This window comes from Volvox carteri, assembly GCF_000143455.1.
Source record: "Volvox carteri f. nagariensis unplaced genomic scaffold VOLCAscaffold_98, whole genome shotgun sequence".
NCBI lineage: Eukaryota > Viridiplantae > Chlorophyta > Chlorophyceae > Chlamydomonadales > Volvocaceae > Volvox > Volvox carteri.
Genome location: NW_003307641.1, coordinates 38,493 through 56,988, shown reverse-complemented (window position 1 = coordinate 56,988; position 18,496 = coordinate 38,493). Strand labels below are relative to the sequence as shown.

At 55.6% G+C, this 18,496-nt stretch overlaps 4 protein-coding genes across 4 annotated transcripts; 2 read left to right on the top strand and 2 right to left on the bottom strand.

Moving 5' to 3' along the window:
• Positions 1 to 60: 60 nt before the first annotated feature.
• On the top strand, positions 61 to 6,509 carry pyk4 (cytosolic pyruvate kinase; the record flags this gene model as incomplete). The annotated part of the gene is made up of 11 exons (XM_002958555.1): positions 61 to 173; positions 403 to 510; positions 826 to 1,049; positions 1,779 to 2,013; positions 2,509 to 2,675; positions 2,916 to 2,974; positions 3,432 to 3,510; positions 3,769 to 3,870; positions 4,386 to 4,658; positions 5,644 to 5,828; positions 6,257 to 6,509. Exons 2-11 carry the CDS (start codon positions 432 to 434, stop codon positions 6,507 to 6,509), a joined length of 1,656 nt encoding a protein of 551 aa, XP_002958601.1. The 5' UTR covers positions 61 to 173; positions 403 to 431.
• Positions 6,510 to 7,637: 1,128 nt separating this feature from the next.
• gos1 (Qb-SNARE, Gos1/GS28-family) lies at positions 7,638 to 9,852 on the bottom strand. Its single transcript, XM_002958536.1, has 7 exons — positions 9,539 to 9,852; positions 9,404 to 9,464; positions 9,213 to 9,332; positions 8,978 to 9,127; positions 8,757 to 8,849; positions 8,578 to 8,640; positions 7,638 to 8,470 (listed from the first exon to the last, which is right to left on the bottom strand). The coding sequence occupies exons 1-7, from the start codon at positions 9,595 to 9,597 to the stop codon at positions 8,243 to 8,245; spliced, it is 774 nt and encodes a 257-aa protein (XP_002958582.1). The 5' UTR covers positions 9,598 to 9,852; the 3' UTR covers positions 7,638 to 8,242.
• Positions 9,853 to 9,904: 52 nt separating this feature from the next.
• Positions 9,905 to 11,904, top strand: VOLCADRAFT_108195 (uncharacterized protein). The gene is made up of 2 exons (XM_002958554.1): positions 9,905 to 10,724; positions 11,090 to 11,904. The coding sequence occupies exons 1-2, from the start codon at positions 10,029 to 10,031 to the stop codon at positions 11,246 to 11,248; spliced, it is 855 nt and encodes a 284-aa protein (XP_002958600.1). The 5' UTR covers positions 9,905 to 10,028; the 3' UTR covers positions 11,249 to 11,904.
• Positions 11,905 to 13,094: 1,190 nt separating this feature from the next.
• VOLCADRAFT_108194 (uncharacterized protein) lies at positions 13,095 to 16,561 on the bottom strand (the record flags this gene model as incomplete). Its single annotated transcript, XM_002958535.1, has 7 exons — positions 16,169 to 16,561; positions 15,809 to 15,916; positions 15,343 to 15,504; positions 14,989 to 15,030; positions 14,434 to 14,677; positions 14,078 to 14,186; positions 13,095 to 13,608 (listed from the first exon to the last, which is right to left on the bottom strand). The coding sequence occupies exons 1-7, from the start codon at positions 16,526 to 16,528 to the stop codon at positions 13,095 to 13,097; spliced, it is 1,539 nt and encodes a 512-aa protein (XP_002958581.1). The 5' UTR covers positions 16,529 to 16,561.
• Positions 16,562 to 18,496: the final 1,935 nt, after the last annotated feature.

The following is an 18,496-nucleotide window of genomic DNA, read 5'->3' as shown; positions in this document are numbered from 1 at the left end:
CTGCCACAACTATCGTTCTTGCGCTTAAATGGTCATCGGCTTTATGGAGGCGTTTGAATGTTAGTCATTTGGTTGTACAGTGATTCAATTCTTGCATTATCCGCTTTCGTCGTCTGCAAGCCGCAGCTCGGACGGGCGATCCCTTTTTCCGGACACCGAACTTAAAACACTAGGTAAGTCTGTTGTGCTCTTTTTCATTTTCTCTAGTTATTCAAATTACGTGGAAGGCTAGGCTTAGCTCCTTCATTGACCCCAATGTCGCTGGGTTGTGCCTCGGGAAGCCTGGGTGGGAGTTTAATATGGCTCTAGCTCCTTCGTTGACGACAGAGTCGCTGGCGTGTGCCTCGGGAAGTCTGGGTGGACGTTTAATATGGCGAGCCGACATCGCACGTGTGCTTGCAGGCGAAGCTCAAGGGCAAGGAGTTCACACGATGAAGGCGAAGACACACTTCTTCAAAAATCTTGATCTCAGTTCGATCCTTGTTCCCGAGGATGCTGCCACGTTCACAGGTAGGGCTTATGGTGTCCCGTCGGCCAGCCCGAGTCCCGCGCCGTAACGATCCTTTCATTGGTGCATCTGCGATTTGTATCAATTCCGATCAGTATAAGATCAAGAACGGGGCTGTTGGTTTTGTCTCGAAAGTCGCCGACACAGGCTGTTCAGAACGTTAACTTCACATCACGACTGCGGAAACCTGTGCTCTACCACCCGCACCTTCACCCGTCCCGCCCGCACATAAACAATGTGTCAAGTTGGATATTTGCTAAAACACCATACCGAGCCATTACCCTAACCATTACGCGTGAACGCCCGCCTGCGCTCAGGCACCAAGGTGGTCTGCACGGTGGGTCCAAGCTGTCAGGATGTTGACATCATGTGCGACATGCTCAATGCCGGTGTGGTGGGCTGCCGTGTGGACCTGACCTGGGGTCCCCTGGAGTTCCACCGCAAGTCGCTCCACAACCTGCAGCTAGCCATGCGCAAGAGCAGGCGGCTCTGTTGCACCATGGTGGACACACTCGGCAGGGAGCTTATGATCCGTCGTCAGGTGGGGAGCTGGAGAGTATAATGAGAGTAGGATGCCTTGAATGCAATGCAAATTGGCATTACAGTCAGAGGTGCTGATGTTGGGAAGCAAAGGGTGCAGTCCTCAGGTTGGCAACGTCGGATGCGGGTGGCCTGAGGTCACAGGCGGAGGATTGGACGGGTTCCCGGGCCGTACAGACCGGGAATCTTTTCCAGTTGTTCGTTATGATGAATGTCATGCCACTGGCCCGTGTTCCCCCGGCAGCTCCTGGTGAAATGGCCGTTGTGGGCCCGGGGTGGGGAGCCGGGGGGCAATGGTAGCGGGGGGGGCAATGTTGACCCCCCTACCCACCAGCTGCGGCTTTCGTGGTCCATGCGTTTGCGCCATCGTGATGTGCGGCCTCCTGTTCCCCCTTGGATTTGTCCAGGACAGCAGCGGGATATGTGCAGTTGGCGCAGTTACCGTGGGATGGCTGTGAGTGTGTGTCTTGACAACAGGTCAATGGGGCCTTCAAGGGCGGGACCTGGCGGGAACTCCCCTCAGTAGTGCTGTCTGTGGCCCCATAGCATGTCACCTTTCATGTCCCAGACGCTTCCTTGCCCATGTCATCAACACATTCCTATGCACACCTCCCCACGAACACATGCACTTCGCCAGCACATGTGCGCGGATGTTTCCCTTTCCCTCCTACCTCCTACCCCCTGATCCCTTCTTCTGTAAGCCACCCCCCCCCTCCCGCCCGGCCGCCAGGTCAAGATTGGAGAGGACGGTTGGCCCATTCACGAGGAGTCCTTCGCCGTGACTGCGGGGCAGCAGGTGGTCATCACCACTCGTACGGATGTGGACGCCAGCGGCAGTGTGCTGCCCATTACGTACAACAAGTTCACGGAGATGGCGGTCAAGGGCGACACGGTGTACATTGGTCGGTACCTGGTGTGCGGAGCGGACTCGGCCTCGCTCTACCTTGAGGTGGTGGATGTGCAGGGTGAGGAGGGGAGTGGGGGAGGCGAGAGAGGAGGGGAGCGGGGGGATGGTGTGTGTATGTATGCGTACATGGTGTATGCGTGTATGTAGGGCTGGGTGTTTTGAAGTAGACCTCTATCTGGCCTGTAGCCACCAGTTTGGGGGTGAGTTGGTGAGGGGTGCTGATGGTCGCGTCCGGCCTTTCGGTGTACTGGTCGGTGTCCCCCAACTCCAGCTGATGCTCCCGTCTCTAGGAACACACAAGTTCCCGGTGTGGTCTCGGTTTAGATAGAGAGATGTTTGGAAGACGGGGCGGGAGGGACCGCGGGGCTGCTGGATCCCCTGTAACCTCGCCGTGGGGCCACTGGCACCTTGACTCCGGGGATGGGGGCCTCCGCAGCCCCTTGGTTGATATTCCTTGGTTTGTTCAGGATCATCATATGCCCACCTCGCTCTCCCCCTGGCGCGTCAACTCCCGGGCGCTTCTGGCCCCGTCCTCGACCCCGCTCGTCCGCAGGTGACGATGTTGTGTGCATAGCCAAGAACGATGCCGTACTGGACGGTTTGCTGACTGTGTTCCACGCCGAGCGCTCCTCCGAGGGTCTGTCCAACGTGCAAAACGACCTGCCGCTCCTGTCCGATTACGATAAAGAGTGCCTCCACATATTGGCTCAGGACTTTGAGGTCGGCAGGGTGGGGAGGGGATTGTACGGCGGGGGAGGGCGGTTAGAGGAAGGGGAGGGGGCTGAGGACGTGAAAACACGAATGAGGTACGGGTGGGGCATTGCTATGCGGTGTGGGCCTTGTGGGAGGTGGGTGGGCTTGCCTGACCCTGTAGAGCCACGTCTCCCTCCTCGACTTATCCGGTACTTACCCCGTTTGGGCCTGTTGTGTTTCATACCCCGGTGCCATTGGCCGCCGCAGATTGACTTCCTGTCGCTGTCGTACACTCGCTCTGCGGACGATGTGCGCGAGGCCCGCAGGTGAGGAAGTTGTCTGGAGCACTAGGCGGGGTGGGGTGGGCCGCCTGGGGACTGACTGCTGTGCAGCAGAGCGAAGGGGCTGCTCCCGGCGCCGGGAGTTCCATGGAGCGGAGTGGAGGGGAGGAGAGGGGAGTGGAAGGGAGCCTCTCACCAATTTTCGACACTAGGTTTTAAAAAATCAGCCAACAGGAGAGCCCTTCCCTTGTGGGTATCTCTTGCTTCCTCGCCCTCGCTCTGCCTGTGACCCTTCTTTGGTCATTGGTCGGCTGCCACCCTGCCAGCCCGCACCCGCACAGCCTACCGGTACGAGGTGGCGGGCAACTTCCTATCTGCGCTGGTGACCCACATTTCCCCTCCTCCCAACCCCTCTTTGGGGCATCCCCCTTTCCCTCCCCGCATCGGCCAGCTGCCGTTTTACTTTCCGCTTATGTTACTGGCTGCTGTTCCCCAACAACAGGTTCCTGGACTCCATCGGGATGTCCAACACCAAGATCCTCGCCAAGTTGGAGTCCAGACAGTCGCTGCTGAACTTCCAGGTCGGGGTGCTAGCGGTGGTGGTGATGATGGTGGGGCGGAGGGGGGACCCCTTTATCGGTCCGGCAGGAGAGCAGAGCAGGGTGCCTACCGTTCTCATGGGGGTTTGGACCGGGGCCTGCTGCAATGGGGTTTATTGGGGTTGCTGCACCCCACCCGCCCCCGTGTGGAACATGTGGATGGCCCCAGTTGGCGCTAATTCTGGTCCACCTGTTCCGCAGCTGATATTGCTTCTTGAATGATGTATCCCCCCTCCCCAGGGCATTTTGAACGAGGCTGACGGCATCATCATTTCCCGGGGTAACCTGGGACTGGACTGTGTGCCGGAGAAGATGGCGCTGGTGCAGAAGACCCTGGTGCAGGTGGGAGGGGGGTTAAAGGCTACGTGCGAAGGGGGGACTGTACAGCACTGTGTAGCACATCCTACCTGAGCTCAGGGCCGCAATAGAGGATGGGATTCTGTGTTGCCTGCCCTAGTGGGGCTAGGAGGTGTTGCGTTGCCGATGGAGCACAGAGCTGTTGTGGCTGCTGATAATCAGTTTGTTGAGGTGGTAGAACCGATTGGACAACAGTTCAGCCTGGGCCCCTGAAAACTCCTTCGCCGCAGCGTTTCCTCCCTTCAACACCCCTCCAACATACACACCCCTGCTTTCCACCTCACTCGCGCTCTTACACACGCGTCCAAGCACCCCTCTCCATCCATCCAACCAACCCTTCACTCGTCCCCCCTACCCGTATCTCCAGATATCCACATCTACATGTATACCTGTGTTCATACGTTCATCGCACACCAACTGATAACCCCCCTGACTCCTGGTTGTGGTTGTTTATTTCTCTCCTTTCTCCTTCCCCTCCCCTTCCCCACACACATATCCAGGCTTGCAACCTGGTTGGCAAGCCCGTGTTGATGACCCGTGTGGTTGATACAATGATCAACACCCCCCGGCCCACGCGCGCGGAGGCCACTGACGTGGCGAATGCTGTACTGGATGGAGTGGACGGCATCTTGTTGGGCGCGGAGACGCTGCGGGGCCGCTATCCGTGTGAGACCGTGACCACCATTTGCAGCATCAGCCGGGCTGCTGAGAAGGTGTTTGATCACCATTACCACTACGAGCACCTCATGGAGGTGGGGGAAAGGGGGGAAGGGGTAGCGGTGTGCGTCTGGAGGAACCTTGACATCGTGTGTGTCGATGGTCGTGTGCTGTGTGTCGGTGGAAGGAGGAGGAAAAAGGCTTGGGTGTTGTTGAGAGGGACGTACGAGTGCGGTAAGTCAGGTGGGTGGGGACTGGGAAGAGGAGTAGGGTGATGAAACCCTCCTTGGTGCCAGGTGTTGGTAAGGTTGCGGCAACGCAGTGGCTTGCACGAGGGAGGCCCTCTTGCGCGTGCACGTAGAGCCAGCCTTAGCAAAAGTGCAATTTTCCATGGTCATATCGCCGCCACCCCGCCGGAGCTGTGATTCACATGAAGGGGCAACCCGTGAACCTCCAGGACTTGGAGACGCTGTTGCCCCTTCCGTAAGTTGTTCGTCGTGGGCAGGTTATCAGTACCAGCCATGAAACCCCCCTCCATTACTCCCAATGCGGCGCTGCCGCCCTCCCCTCTCAGGTGGCCCTTCGCCCTGCCGCCGCTCGAACGACTCACTGTGCAGGTGGCCATTGATGTGGGTGAGATGGGCGGAGACCGTCCGGGTGTTCTGGGCGACTCTGATGAGGACGGGACCACCACCCCCTCGGGCGGCATTCCGCAGGGCGACGCCAATGGCGGTGGTAACTCGCCTAGTCGGGGATCGTCGTACCGTGGGTCGGGTCTTCGGGCCCACGGCGTTCACGGCATACGGCGGGATGACAGCTGGAACAGCGTCACCTCCGCGGGGGCCCACCACCAGCTGCCCTCGTTGGGTTTGGCGGCCAAGGCCATGGCCAGGTTCTCGCAGGTGGCGTCCACAGGGTCTCTGGCGGGGCTGGGGTACGGCAGGCAGGACGTCACGGGGGCAGCGTACCAACGGGCGCCGTACATCAGGTCAGTGCATATGGAGGGCGGTGCGTTGGGGATGGGAAGCCCCGAATCTGTGAGATGTTGTGTCTCCAGCCCAGCTTTACGCACTCCGTATTGTTCCCCTCCTGCGCAGCAAGCTGGAGTCCATTGCCTCGTCTGCTGTCCGCGCGGCCGACCGCGTCGGTGCCTCCCTGATTGTTGTGTACACCCACACGGGCAAGACTGCCCAGCTGGTGGCCAAGTACCGGCCCCCTATGCCCATTCTAACGTTGGTGGTGCCCCACCTGGTATCGGACCAGCTCAAGTGGAAGCTGGAGGGCAGGTGGGCAGGGGGGTTGACGGCTGATGGAGGGGACTGGGGGTCGCGGCTTGGAGGGAATGTAAAACGACAACATGAGGAAGAGGGGGTGCAGACATATCCCGCGGCCTTGATGACTCCAGGCAGGGCACTGCTCCCCCTCGACCTGTACAGGGCTATTCGGTGGCCCCCCCCCCACACACACGTGCACACATGCACACACCTGGGACCGGGGCCCCTTGTGATTAGTGCTGCCAAGATCATCTAGTCGTGGAAAGGCTTGGCGACTTGGCAGTCTGCGATAACATCTCCCTCCTCACATTCCCGGTCTGTGCTGGACGCGATGGTGAACAGAGTGATATCCGCCACCTTCACAATGATCCCGGGCTATAGGTTCCGTTATCGTAACCCTGATGGCGGATGCTGCTCACCCTCCCTCTTTCCCCATGCAGGTCTAGCGCACGGCAGTGTCTGATAAGCCGCAGCCTGCTTCCCGTGTTGGCCGCCCCCAGCCCCAGCGGCGACCAGTTGTTGCAGGAGGCGGTGGTGATGGCCAGCCGGGTGGGCCTGGTGAAGCCGCACGACCATGTGGTGTGTGTGCAGCGCATCCACGACGACTTCTGCGTCAAGATCATCTCGGTGGACGAGCTTGGTGCAGGTGGGTGCCGTATTGATAAGCCTGTACACGTTGCCTGTACGGTGTGAGATCGGCCAAGTGTGGATAGGCTTGAGGTCGGGAGCGCGATAACGTTCCTAGAAGGGGCCATACAGCTGTGAGTCATAAGAGGTATCTAAGCGTGTTTGCGCGCAGCTTGCACGTGTCCTGCTCTCTGTGTTTGGCTGGTTTTTGTATGAGCAATGAGCAAATGAGTTGGTCGGGAAACCTGGGGCGGGATATGGGTGTGTACGTTGACGGGGTGGGCCCATTGGTGTCATGGGACGAATCTGCTTCGAAACCGCGTGTGCACCCAAACATCTTGAATTGCGTCAATTTTGCGGCGGTGGAGCCGTTCACGTTTTTTTTCACTTACACAGCCGTGTGCCTGTGTTGGTGAATGCCCGACGCGGCCCTCCGGATCCGCCGCTCTGCAGGCATTAAGCGCGATGACACCGTGATGAACCACTCGGTGTTTGGCATCAACACTCAGGCCTCTGTGCCTACGCCGTCGATTGTGCAGCATTTTTCCGGCCACGACTCTCCGCGGGTGCATAACAATCCCATTGGGAACAAGTTCGGGCCGCTGCTCCCCGCAGCCTTATTGCAGCCACCGGCCTTCACCGGGGCACTTGGCGGGGGAGTTCTAACACCAACCGGGTTGAACGTTTGAGGGGGCAATGCCGAGGTGGAATCCCAACGATGGTAGGGTCGGAGCTAACATTCAACGTATAATTTATACCGAGTGATATGGATCTTGTTGTTATAATGTGGCTAGGAAATCAATTATGCAGTACAATCACGGCGCTAAAGTACGAGGATGGTTTGGTGAATCAGACTCGGCTATCCTTTTAGCTGCACGTCTGGAAAATGCTTCGGTCTTGAAAGTTTGGTTACGCGATGCAGGGACTTAAATTGCCTGCCGTACATCTATACTTAGTAGTTGGCAGGAAAGAGGGCGATGCAATGGCAGGGAATTCGCTTTCTGGTTCCACGTGATCTTCTTACCTTGTATGTTTTTGTGAAGATAGTCTCTTACCGCACTCGTTTAAGTGTTGCGTGTCTTATGTGGATGTGTATCGCGATGTGGATGTCATTAAAGGCGGATTTATCCATTTGGCTCTCGCATGCACCGAAAGGGGCATGCCGCCGGCTGCGGTCTGATATTGACAACGCGGGAAGTAATAAAGGTTACCTTGTACTATTGTAATGATAACATTCGCTCCGCAACCTGGCAAAATATCATTCTACATCCCCGCCTAGTATGAGCTGAGAAGCTCCTCAGCAGAACGCCTAGTTTACCTAATCCATGGCAATTTTATTGGAACCATACACATGGATGCAGAGGATCTATGCCATGTCGTCCAGACAAAAAATGGAGATGGGTACTAACGTCAAGATAACCTCCCGTAAGTTCAAACATGCAAATCGGCAGCCGAGGGAAACCCCAAGGCCAATTTGCGGAATGGCACTTACTAGTCAGGTCCAGGGCCCCGAAGATAACGGTTGAGCAACCATCCCGCATTTCACCCGCACCCGCACCAGGATGCCCGCTGCAGTGCTCAGCATAGCAATGGTGCCATAAACAATTCTCTTATGTATCAAAAATCCCTTCCGGGATGCCTAAATTAGCAACCGCAATCTTTTACTCCAGTAGAGTTCGAAACAAGAAACACACGGGTCACAACCGACATGTATACGCTTTCCTTCTGTAACTCCAGGCACGCCACCAGCACGGATGCAAACCCCACAGGTCTAACCCCAAGATCAGTCTCCACTGCGCCTACTTGGCTAACACGTAGATAACCGTAAAAATGACACACGCCGCAACGACGCCGGACAGCACCAGTGTATCCTTCGACTTCTTGCGACGAATGGCGTTCAGCAGGCCATTAACTACTGGGAACCGGCTGCCCACGGTAACGAGTTTGTCTGCAATGCCCTCAAACATTCGTCGCTGTTGCATTAAGTTCCCGGACACGTTCGAAGCCTGAGACAAAAGGTCGTCCACCTGCATGAATAGTAGGAAGCGACCCGTGCCACAAGGTGCGTAGGTTAGCGTCATCGCTTCCCAACGCAAACCCAGCCCATGGCATGATTACGACGTTTCCCGCTCACCATGTTCGTCGAGTTTTGAATCGTTCCCCGCTCGCGCAAAAGCGCCCCCGACGAACTCTGCACCTGTACCAACGTTCGCAGCGCGCAGCATGGGGCCTCAGATGCATGCTAACACTGCTTCGTGTGCGAGGCGACATCCTAGCTTTTGTCACCGGACAGGTGTCCAAACCAGCACGTACCTGCACGCTCAGTAACGGGGTCTCTGTGCTTCCCGCAAGCAGTTTGACCCTGTCCAGAGCTGCCCCCAGCGTAGCGTTCACCTTGCGAAATTCCTATTTCAGTGTTTGACACGCGTCAAATGGCGAGGGGTTGCTTGCAGGGAAGGGGGCTGTGGGAGGGGCAGCGGCAACTTGCAGCCCAGCATTGCGCTTGCCCATACACGCGACTTTTCCTCCTATACCTGTGTAAACTCCTGCAGGATGTCACGATGCCTCGCGAGCGTGTGGGATCGTGAGTCCGTGCTGCCACCCACAGTTGCTGCCATCTCGTCGTTCACGTCCGACAATCGCTGCAGCAGGTCCTCCACTTCCGCTGCTTTCGTCTGCGCAAGCTGCTGGTCATACATGCCACAAGGGTCAGTGAAACATCCTTCCGCTTTTATTTTGCGTAAGAGATACAAACGGCAGGACACCTACCTGGTCCGCCCCAAGGGCTGCATTGTCCGTGCTGTTGAGCTTGTAACTTGCTTCAAAGCTTGAACAAAGCTTGGTAAATGCTGCAAGCTTCACATCAAGCTCGCCCTCCAGTCTACGCGCCTGTTGATGAGAGATGCAACTGCGGGACCATCCCAGAAGACATGACCCGGCAATAGGTGCATTGATCTTACCTCCTTGCGCAAATCCTCCCAGACACGGGTTTGTCCTGGCGCCCGTGGAGCTGAAGGATTGCTGTAAGGTCCGTTAAGCAACAAATGGTCAGCTTCTCATAAAATCCCCAAAACTGACGCCTCTTGCATACCCACCGATACGCCATGTATGCCGTTGCTACGTGTCGACCGGACGGTGCCTCCGAGAGAAACATATCACATCATAATAGCCTGCACCCTCAGTCAATTTTGCAAGGTAAAATACCCAAGGAATGAGTACGTAAAGAAGCTCTTTGCCTAGTAATCGTGTGAAAGGACTAGGTAAGACCGTAGAAATTTGAGTTACACGAGAAACGTATGAATGCACCTATATAGCTGGGCTTATGGTAACGGCTACCCTTCGCATTATCTCTCGTGAATTTGCTTCGTGCCCTTGAACGAGAGATGCCATACCGTACGTGGCCCTTCTGCTCATGCCGAAGTGCGGAAGAAAATCGCTTCCAGCATCCATTTCAACCTGTAGAGCTACCTTTTTACCGAAATACTAGTTATACAAATACGTTATCTTCCGTGGTGCCCATAACATATTCCGTGTAGATCTGCGCGCACTTTGTTAACTAAGACACCTGTCGGCAGTGCTGAAGCCATGCTGCCACGACCAACTACGCATTCTAAGGCTCTGGGTCCTGGAGTTGCTGGTCCGGAGCTTGCCGTGGCGACTTCCGCAGTGCTCGACCGGCCCCCTCAGCCTGGTGCGCACCTGCCGCTTTCAGGAGCACAGCCATGCGCCGTCGACCCGGCTACACTAGCTGACCCGCGGCAGCACACTAAGTATCCCTACGTGACTGGCACTTCGGTGATGGCCATCAAATACAAAGACGGTGTCCTCGTTGGATGTGACACACTTGGAGCCTATGGCAGTACGAAGCGCTACAAGAACACGCAGCGTATCTACCATGTCAACAGCAAGTGCGTCGTCGCTGCGGGGGGCGAAATCAGTGACTTCCAGTATATCACAAACCTTCTGGATGAGCTCACTACTGACGACTATCGTACTGATGACGGGATAGAGCTTACCCCCCAGGAGGTGCATTCGTACCTGTGCCGCGTAATGTACAACCGGCGGAACAAATTCGACCCCCTGTGGAACTCGCTCGTGGTGGGCGGCGTGCAAGAGGGCAAGCCTTTCCTCGGCATGATAGGCATGATTGGTACACATTACACGGACAGCCATGTCACGACGGGCTTTGCAAACCAGCTGGCCCGGCCGCTATTCCGCGAGCGGCAGCAGGACGACATGTCGGAGGAGGAAGCGCTCAAGCTGATGTACGACGCCCTCAGGGTGAGGGGCAGGGGGTGTCGTGCTACTTGCGATGTCTGCCTGCGTGGTCTCGGGATGTTTCTTTCTCTGGTTTGCTTCATGGGGAATGCCACCCGCCTAACTGCAATTGGGTTCGTCGCTAGAGCCTCTTCCGTTGTGGTTCCTAGACCTTGTATGCAATGGTCTGGCTATACTTCATTGGCATTGAAAGATCAGAAAGCCGCTCTTGCTGGTCGGCGGTGTGAAGATCATAATTCCACCGTTAGGACATCGCTCATGTATCTTTGCCCACTGTTGGTTCGACTTAATCCCAGATCCTTAGGCCCGCCCTGACTTTACCCCGCCCCCATCTCTTACCCTTGTGAAATACCTATCGCTCCTGCCAGGTGTGCTATTACCGCGATAAGGTGTCGATTAACAAGTTCCAGATTGCGAAAGTCACCAAGGACGGCGGGGTCAGCATTTCGGAGCCGTTCGCTCTGGACATGCGCTGGGACTACAAGTTGTTTGCACAGCCGACGAAGTGGGCCGTGGGTGCCTGGTAGCGGTGCAGGCGCATGTAGTCATGACAGTCGTGTTGCATTTTGCGTAGCTAATGCGGGGCAGGGCTACATAAGGTGCCGGTGGCCCCGCAACATGGGGTTGGCGGTTAGGCAGGGGTCACGCAAGTCTCAGGCATGCGATGCGTGCGGCGTGTACGGATGTGCATGTTTCCAGGAGGTGCAGCGTGCCGCCGGTGCGCTCACGCGCGTGGGGAGTTGCCTGCACCCATGTCGCCTCCAAGGCGCATCGTTTTCCTTGGCACTTTGTGGTCATTAGCTTGGCGCATTGAGTTCGCGCCCAGTCAAAGGCAGGGCCGCGTCAGGTGTTCAGACAATGCGGGTGTCTTGCCTGCACTTGCTAGGGATTGAGGGCGTAGGGTTTTTCGTGGCATAATACATCGTTACTCGGCCTGCAGCCCGTACTTAATTTGCCGTAGTTGTTTGACAAGCCATGATTAGTTCCCAAAGCTTTTTTAAGATTTAAGAGTTCGTGTTTCCTTTGGAAAGGGACGGGCTGGCAGATAGGGATGTGTTGCGTCATATACTTTACTGGCCAAGTGAAATCGACATTTTTTGTGTTTGTTAGACAGCAGCTACGACGGCTGTAAGTTCCGTTACTCAGTTTTCCTTGCGAAGGCTAGCTTGTTACGGTGGTGGTGAGCTGTGAGCCTCGCCAGCACCTCCTGCTTCACCGCGCTTTTTGAAGCTTTCACAGGCCGAACCGTTAACAACGGATTCTCAGTAGTCGACCAAACAGAGACAACGCTAACCGACCACAACACACGCCCTAGCAGTCCGTGTTCCCAGTGCAATTCCGCGACGCGATGGAGTACAAATAATAGACTAATGCGTGTTCAAGGGGTGTGCATATGCATGCATACGCACGTGCATCACGTTGTTTAGGCACCTGCCCTGGCAAGTAGCTGGTGTACTTCACGAATCAGTCCATCTAGCTCGGCCGACGATAACAATGGCTCCGCAAAAGCCCGCGACCTTATTAAAACTTTCCAAACCTTGCACGGGTTGAGCGGGTGCGGACAGCCTTGGGGTCAAAACAGTACTGGAGCCTATGCATACTTCCCAGAGCAGCACAGAATCCGGAAACGAGTGAGCCTGCAATTGCAAATATACTGCCGCTCCCAAGACCTTCAGGGCACTCGCACAGCACCAAAGCATGACAAACCGCATAAGGCCAAATGTGGGAAAATGTCATCCACGCACCTTCATTGGGCAAAAGAGGTCGTGGAATTCAGAGATGTATCTCCACGGCATGAACCTCTGAAATGCGCAGGCAAGCCAAAATCCATTAGACCCATCTGAACATTGGCGTGCCCTTGACAACATTCACCAATTTCGCAGTGCAGTTCGGGCCCGCAGTAGACCCATCGGCATGCAGCGGTGATCGGCATCCCTCCCTTGAACGACAACCACCCATACATCGACTCTTCACAAAATCTAACGTGCTATCAAACCTACACGTGTTCCACAAAACTCCAACCTGCAAAACATGCAACCACGTTTGCACGTGCTGTGACCCTGCGTGCGCATATATGCGCGACTAATCTGGGCCCCAGAATTCCTGGACGAAGTCACTTACCGCTAATAGGAAGAACCCTGGTGAGGATATTAAAAATCTGCGTTCACACTTATGGAAAGCACCCGCTTGGGCCAGTATCTGATAATGCACCTCAAAACATTTAAGCCAAACTGCAAACAGACACTACCAATGTCCCCCCGATGTAACGCATGCCGTGTCCAAACCCTCATTCCCTGCCTGTGCCCATGGGGCCACACCCGTCGGCTTTACAAACACCTGCTCAGTGCTCGCATGCTCTTCCACATCTGAACTTTAAAAACCCTTTGCCCTCCCCCGGGTTAGTGGGTGCGAGGCATCCTCATCCCCCTCTTCGTCATCGCTGCACAACGTAAACTGCCCAGAGTCGGCTGCTGTCTCCGTCATCAGAGGCCGAGACCGCGGCTGCGGCCCACGCTTGGCTCCCCGCACAGCCGACGGCGCCACGCCTGGTGCCCCCGATCCAGACCCCAATCCCTGGGTGCTGGTCGGCAGCGGCGCAAGCTGGTTGCCGCCAGCCGCTACCGTCGATGAAGTCGGCGCTGAAGGTATCTGGCGGTAGCGCTCTGCGTCCATCTCTGCCTTGTGGCTTGCGCGGCGAGGTGCAGACGTGGACGGGCCGGCGCCCACAGTAACGGTTGTAGAAGGCGCCGGGGCAGCGCTGTCGCCATCGCGTGCAGTCGAGCCCATAGACTCCATGGTGATGGCTGTGAGCAGGTGACTGACTCCCCGCTCCTCGGCGTCCTCTTCGCTGAAGCCAATCATGAGGTAGCTGCTCTGCTCCTGAGGCCTGTAGGGAAGCAGAAAACGGGCGGGTCCGGGAGGGGCGCCAGGGTTGGTCAAGAACCTGAAGTTCACGGCTTGCTATACAGAACAAACAGCTAGCATCCGTCCATGATTGTGATACAGTCCGCCACGGGAGCCGTGGAGATGATGCTTGCTGCCCTGATGCGACAGGCCCTGTCAAGTGCTCGTTCACCGTTTGCTGGCAGCTGCTTCATTGCTGCTGAACAGGTTGGCCGTCATTCAAACCCGCCATCGGCTTTTACGTACAATGGTACGACTACATGGCGAGAGCTAGCTGCTCGTAAAAAAGACTTAGCAGGTAAAGTAAGAAGCGGAACGCCCAGGCGTGCACCAGAGCCTCAAGGGCATGGGCATGCACGCGCGACAGATGACAAACTACAGCATGGAAGGGCTTCTCATGAATTACTCTAAAACAGCGTGGCACAACTTCAATTTCGTACATGGTGACGTACCTGAATATTACGAGCAGCACAATCATGAAGAATATGTAGAGCGCGAATTGCAGTACCTGCAGCGTGCTCTGTACAATGCTGTTGATGAAGAGCGGCAGCAGGATGACGCCTGCGCGCAGATTAACACCCTCAATTTTGAACTTAGGAAAACTGGCTTTCAGGCAACCATGCAGGGATGAAACCTGTGATATGATATGACGGAGATGCGGCGCAAGTACACCGGTGCCATGCTGCAGTAACAGCAGCCAACATCAAACTGGACACACGGGACAACAACGGCAAGAAGGCGCTGGGCATCAACGAAACGTAACGGCCACGCGTATCCCTATACGCCCCAGCCGCACACCCTTGCTTACAAATCTCTGCAACCAGATACGACGAGACACCAAGCGAGAAGCGTGACAGCAGCTTCTTCTTGGCCGTGTATGCCAGATGGTCTGCCACCGTCTGGTTGTCCCCCTCGCCTGACTCCGGGTCCTGGGCTGAAGAGGGGGCCGGCTTGGCGGACAGCGTCTTCCCGGGTCCATTGCCTAAAGCGGTGTAGGCGTCCGTAAAAGGATTTGCTGCTCCTGCTTCCTCGCTCAACTGGCCAGTGCGCCGCTGAAGGCAGTGCACAGGCAAATAAGGCCAGCGGGCATCATGTGCAGATTAAGCTCGGGAAGAGTGCGCGAGGCGCTCGGGTGCGCACATAAGTTGGGCCGATGCCGATGGGCTAGCCCTGGAGGGAAGCTGGAGAGACTCGTCCACGGCGTTTGGGGGCGCCTCCCATGTGCAGTGCAGCATTCAATAAAGTGTGCCCTTTGGGGATAACGTATTGTCCACACCTTTTCCCTAGGCTGCCCTGTGCTTCATATCAACGCAGACGTCAGGTCCGCAGCCCTCTGCACCCTGTCGGGCAGCTCCGTCCTCACCTTGTAATCTGCCTCCAGTCCAGCTATCTCCTTACTCAATGCCTGTGGCGGTTAGTCAAAAAGTGGGTAGTAGGGGGCATAAAGATACGGCACAAAGCAGTGCTGCGCGGCATGCTTCCCGCAAAGATAGAAGCTCCGCTACCATAGTCACATAGTACCAGGCCCGCGTCGCTGATAGCCTCCGACTGCACAACCCGTCAACCCTGACAATATGCCAAGTGCTGCAGTTCAAGCCCTCCTCCCCGCGCAAACTGCAAAAGTGTGTGAAGTTCATGCGGGAAACTTATACCCAGACGGCGGATTACCTGCTCATGCATCTACCAACACGCATTCAGCTAGTTGGCACACCCATACCTCGAAAAGGTAAAGCCACGCCAGGATGAGGGCTGCCAGGTTCAGCACCGCGCAGACAAACCACATACTGGCCATCAGGGTATCCATTTGGCCTAGGTCTGACATGTCGGACGTGTTGGAGGAACGCGACTGAGCCAGCGCCAGGAAGGAGTAGTCCGTGATCTGGGGCCGTAGGAAAAAAAAAGAGTTTCGACAGTTGCGACCACCATTCTGGACGCTTTGGGTATAGCATTCCCAATTGAAAGAGCAATGCAACAGCAACGCTCCAGAGGATAGCTGAAATAAACACAAACGTTTGGAGGTGACCGGATCCGCTCAGTGATGTCATGGTGCCCGTTCAGTAGGCAACGCCCTGCCCCCCGCCTTGCCGTCCGCCAGATGCCAGGACGCGACCAAATCTTCGGACCGCCTTACTTGCCCCCCGGCATACTGTTAAGGGGATCGCGTAGGTGTACGGCCAACTCACCAGGCCGGTAACAAGTACAGCTGTTGGAACGAATACCACGTGCTGCTTGTGCGGACCCAGTTCACTCCGCGTGATGCAATAGCCACTGGCGATAACCAACAGCACAGCCTGCCCGAAGGAAAAGGACGTTTGGTGTTGCTTAATAAGATGCCATGTCATGAGTGTCCCTGTACCGCGGCAAAACCCCAGGCTGTTGCAAACCAAGCTCCCTAAGAGACGTCCCAGTCGATAAGCTGCTCGTGCCCATCAGATCTGTGCAACAAAAGCAGTACCCTCGCAGTGCTGTTGTGTGAAATTTTGTCTCCTCACACAGCTGCTTCCTGACACTAAACTCCACCGAGAACTGCACACCGGCCTTACCAGGAACATACTGCGAGATATGTTAAAAAAAAGGAGGTACACCAGATACCCAAGCAAACCGGCTGGACCACCATTCTGACCATGACCCTTTAAGACGTGGCTGGCGTAGGCAACGTAACCGCTGCATTGAATCCCGTTGCAACAGATGATGAAAAGAAGAGCGGTGAAAATAAACCATGCTCGACTGACAACTTTGCGACGTAGCATCGCATAGACGCATGCGAGTAGCCAGAGGCCCCACCACGCAGCGCATTTCACAATGAAAAAGTAAAAAGAGAATTGGACTGTTACCGAGTCGTCTGACTCGTAATCCGAAGTTGACATAATATCACTAGAGCTGCCATTAGGTTCCACAGCCATGCTCAAAGCTTTTGCCTTATAGCGTATCTTGTGTTGTGCCTATGGAAAGTCCGCAACGTAAAAGAGCAACAGGTTTTGTCTTAGCGGAGTTGGTTCTGGAGCCGCAAAATACCTTTCCAAGCTAAAGGTAACCTGCAACCCTAAGTTGTTACCAACTTGATCATCGTTTACTGTACACACGCGTGGGAGTTAATGGGCCAATGATACCGCTACCGTCAACAATCCTGGGTGAATAACAATCCAAAGTCTCGAGAGGTAGTATAATAGCATGCCATAGGACTGCGCCTTTTTGCCTTCGTGCAAGTGCTGGCGTTCTTACAGCTTGCCAACGATTTCCGCGCATCGAGAACATCTAATGTAAGCAGGAGATATGAGAAGCAGCACCAAAGGCAGTCACATCAGGCAGCAAAAGAAATGTGTGTTCGCAATGTTCCCCCTTATTCTTCGTTGTGTATCATGGCGCTGCAGCTGGTTCTCCACCGTTCTCCCTTTCCGTGACATGCACATCAGCATACGGAGCACGGATTCCCGGCACCGAACTTGCTGGATGGGCACTTCATGGATAAGCCAAGAATTAAACGAAGGAAACCCAATGGGCCAGCTCCCAGATTACTCGTCCACAGTGCTATGTTACTGACGAACAGGGATGATCAGGAGAGGGATAGCCTTCCTGATCTGGCACCCACTAGGAGTACCAATGCATAAGTACCCGCCAAGCACGCGAGTGCCCATGCACGTCGTGGACGTTGGTAGAACCTAAGCAGCACAGTAGGGTCACAAGTGGACAGTTAGGTGATAGCGGACGCAGCGGCTGAGCCGCTTTTTGAGGCTGTGGATATTTTTAAAGGATCATGCCCAGGCACGGGGTACATAGGCAGGAAAATCGTGTACATAGGCATGGGTAAAGCAACCCTCCGCGGCATATTCATAGTTTTGACCATGGCAAACAGGAACTGGCTGAATTGCTTAAATAAGACTGTGGGGTATTGGAAGACCTGTTGTGTACGGCATGACACATACCAAGGGAAGCCGCAGATGAATTGAGTTTTGGCAAGTGTTGCGTGTTGATGTTGATGTCCTGGAAGGAAGATGGGCTGGCTGTTGTAATGACGACGGGTTTGTATGTGGGACACCTATCCTGTCACAAAGCGAGACTCCGTTAATGTTGCTTATGAAAGGGGATGTCACAAACACGATGCTGCAGGTGCCCTGCTTAAACAACCAGAATAACAGTGCCCTGCCTATACAACCCAGCAGAAGGTAGACACATGCGCACACAGCCCCTCACATGCAGTATCTGCGGGTTATGATACAAAACCGCATACACCATGCCCGCCTACTGGAGCCATAACCCGTGCATTCACCCATCCCCACTTGATCCGAGACACGCGTGCACAGTCTGAGATACTCTTTCTGCACCACACTCCATGTACCATACAAAGAACAGAAAGTCCATGGGTCATGTGTACAGAAAAAAAGGACAAACGAAGTCACACACAGCAAATAAGTAAGGGTCTGGATCCATGGACAGCAGAGGCCATCACAAAAAGTGATTGCAAACTTTATGCACCCGTGGATTACCGATAGGGGCATTAAGGGTGCATTGCGGTGGTCACCGCTGCCAGCCAGCGTCAAGGCCCCTCTGCCTGCCCCACCACCCGCTGCTGCCTGCTGCACCAGCTGCTGCATAAGGCCCCCAGCAAGGCCACCACCGCCGCCAGCCGGCATCAAGGCCCCTCCACCGGCCATACCAGCAAGGCCACCGCCACCAGCCACCACCTCCCCCTCTGCCCGCTGAAGCCATTCAACCTTCATGCCCAATGAGCTTTACCAAGTGATTGACCACCTCCTTTTTCCCCAGCTCCGGATGGGCTGCCACGACCTGCTGCTCCAGGGTAACTCAGCCTGAGCTGCCCCCTCACGCAGCGGCTTCCCGAATAAAAAGTGCCCGGTAACACCACGCCCACC

Bases quoted from the DNA above. Each gene is read 5' to 3' on its own strand.
- VOLCADRAFT_108195 (XM_002958554.1), top strand. From the start codon at position 10,029: ATGCTGCCACGACCAACTACGCATTCTAAGGCTCTGGGTCCTGGAGTT. The intron at 10,725-11,089 runs GTGAGGGGCAGG...CGCTCCTGCCAG, and splicing joins TGATGTACGACGCCCTCAGG to GTGTGCTATTACCGCGATAA.
- gos1 (XM_002958536.1), bottom strand. From the start codon at position 9,597: ATGTTTCTCTCGGAGGCACCGTCCGGTCGACACGTAGCAACGGCATAC. The intron at 9,128-9,212 runs GTAGGTGTCCTG...TATGACCAGCAG, and splicing joins CAGCCCTTGGGGCGGACCAG to CTTGCGCAGACGAAAGCAGC. The intron at 8,641-8,756 runs GTACGTGCTGGT...ACGTTGGTACAG, and splicing joins CCCCGTTACTGAGCGTGCAG to GTGCAGAGTTCGTCGGGGGC.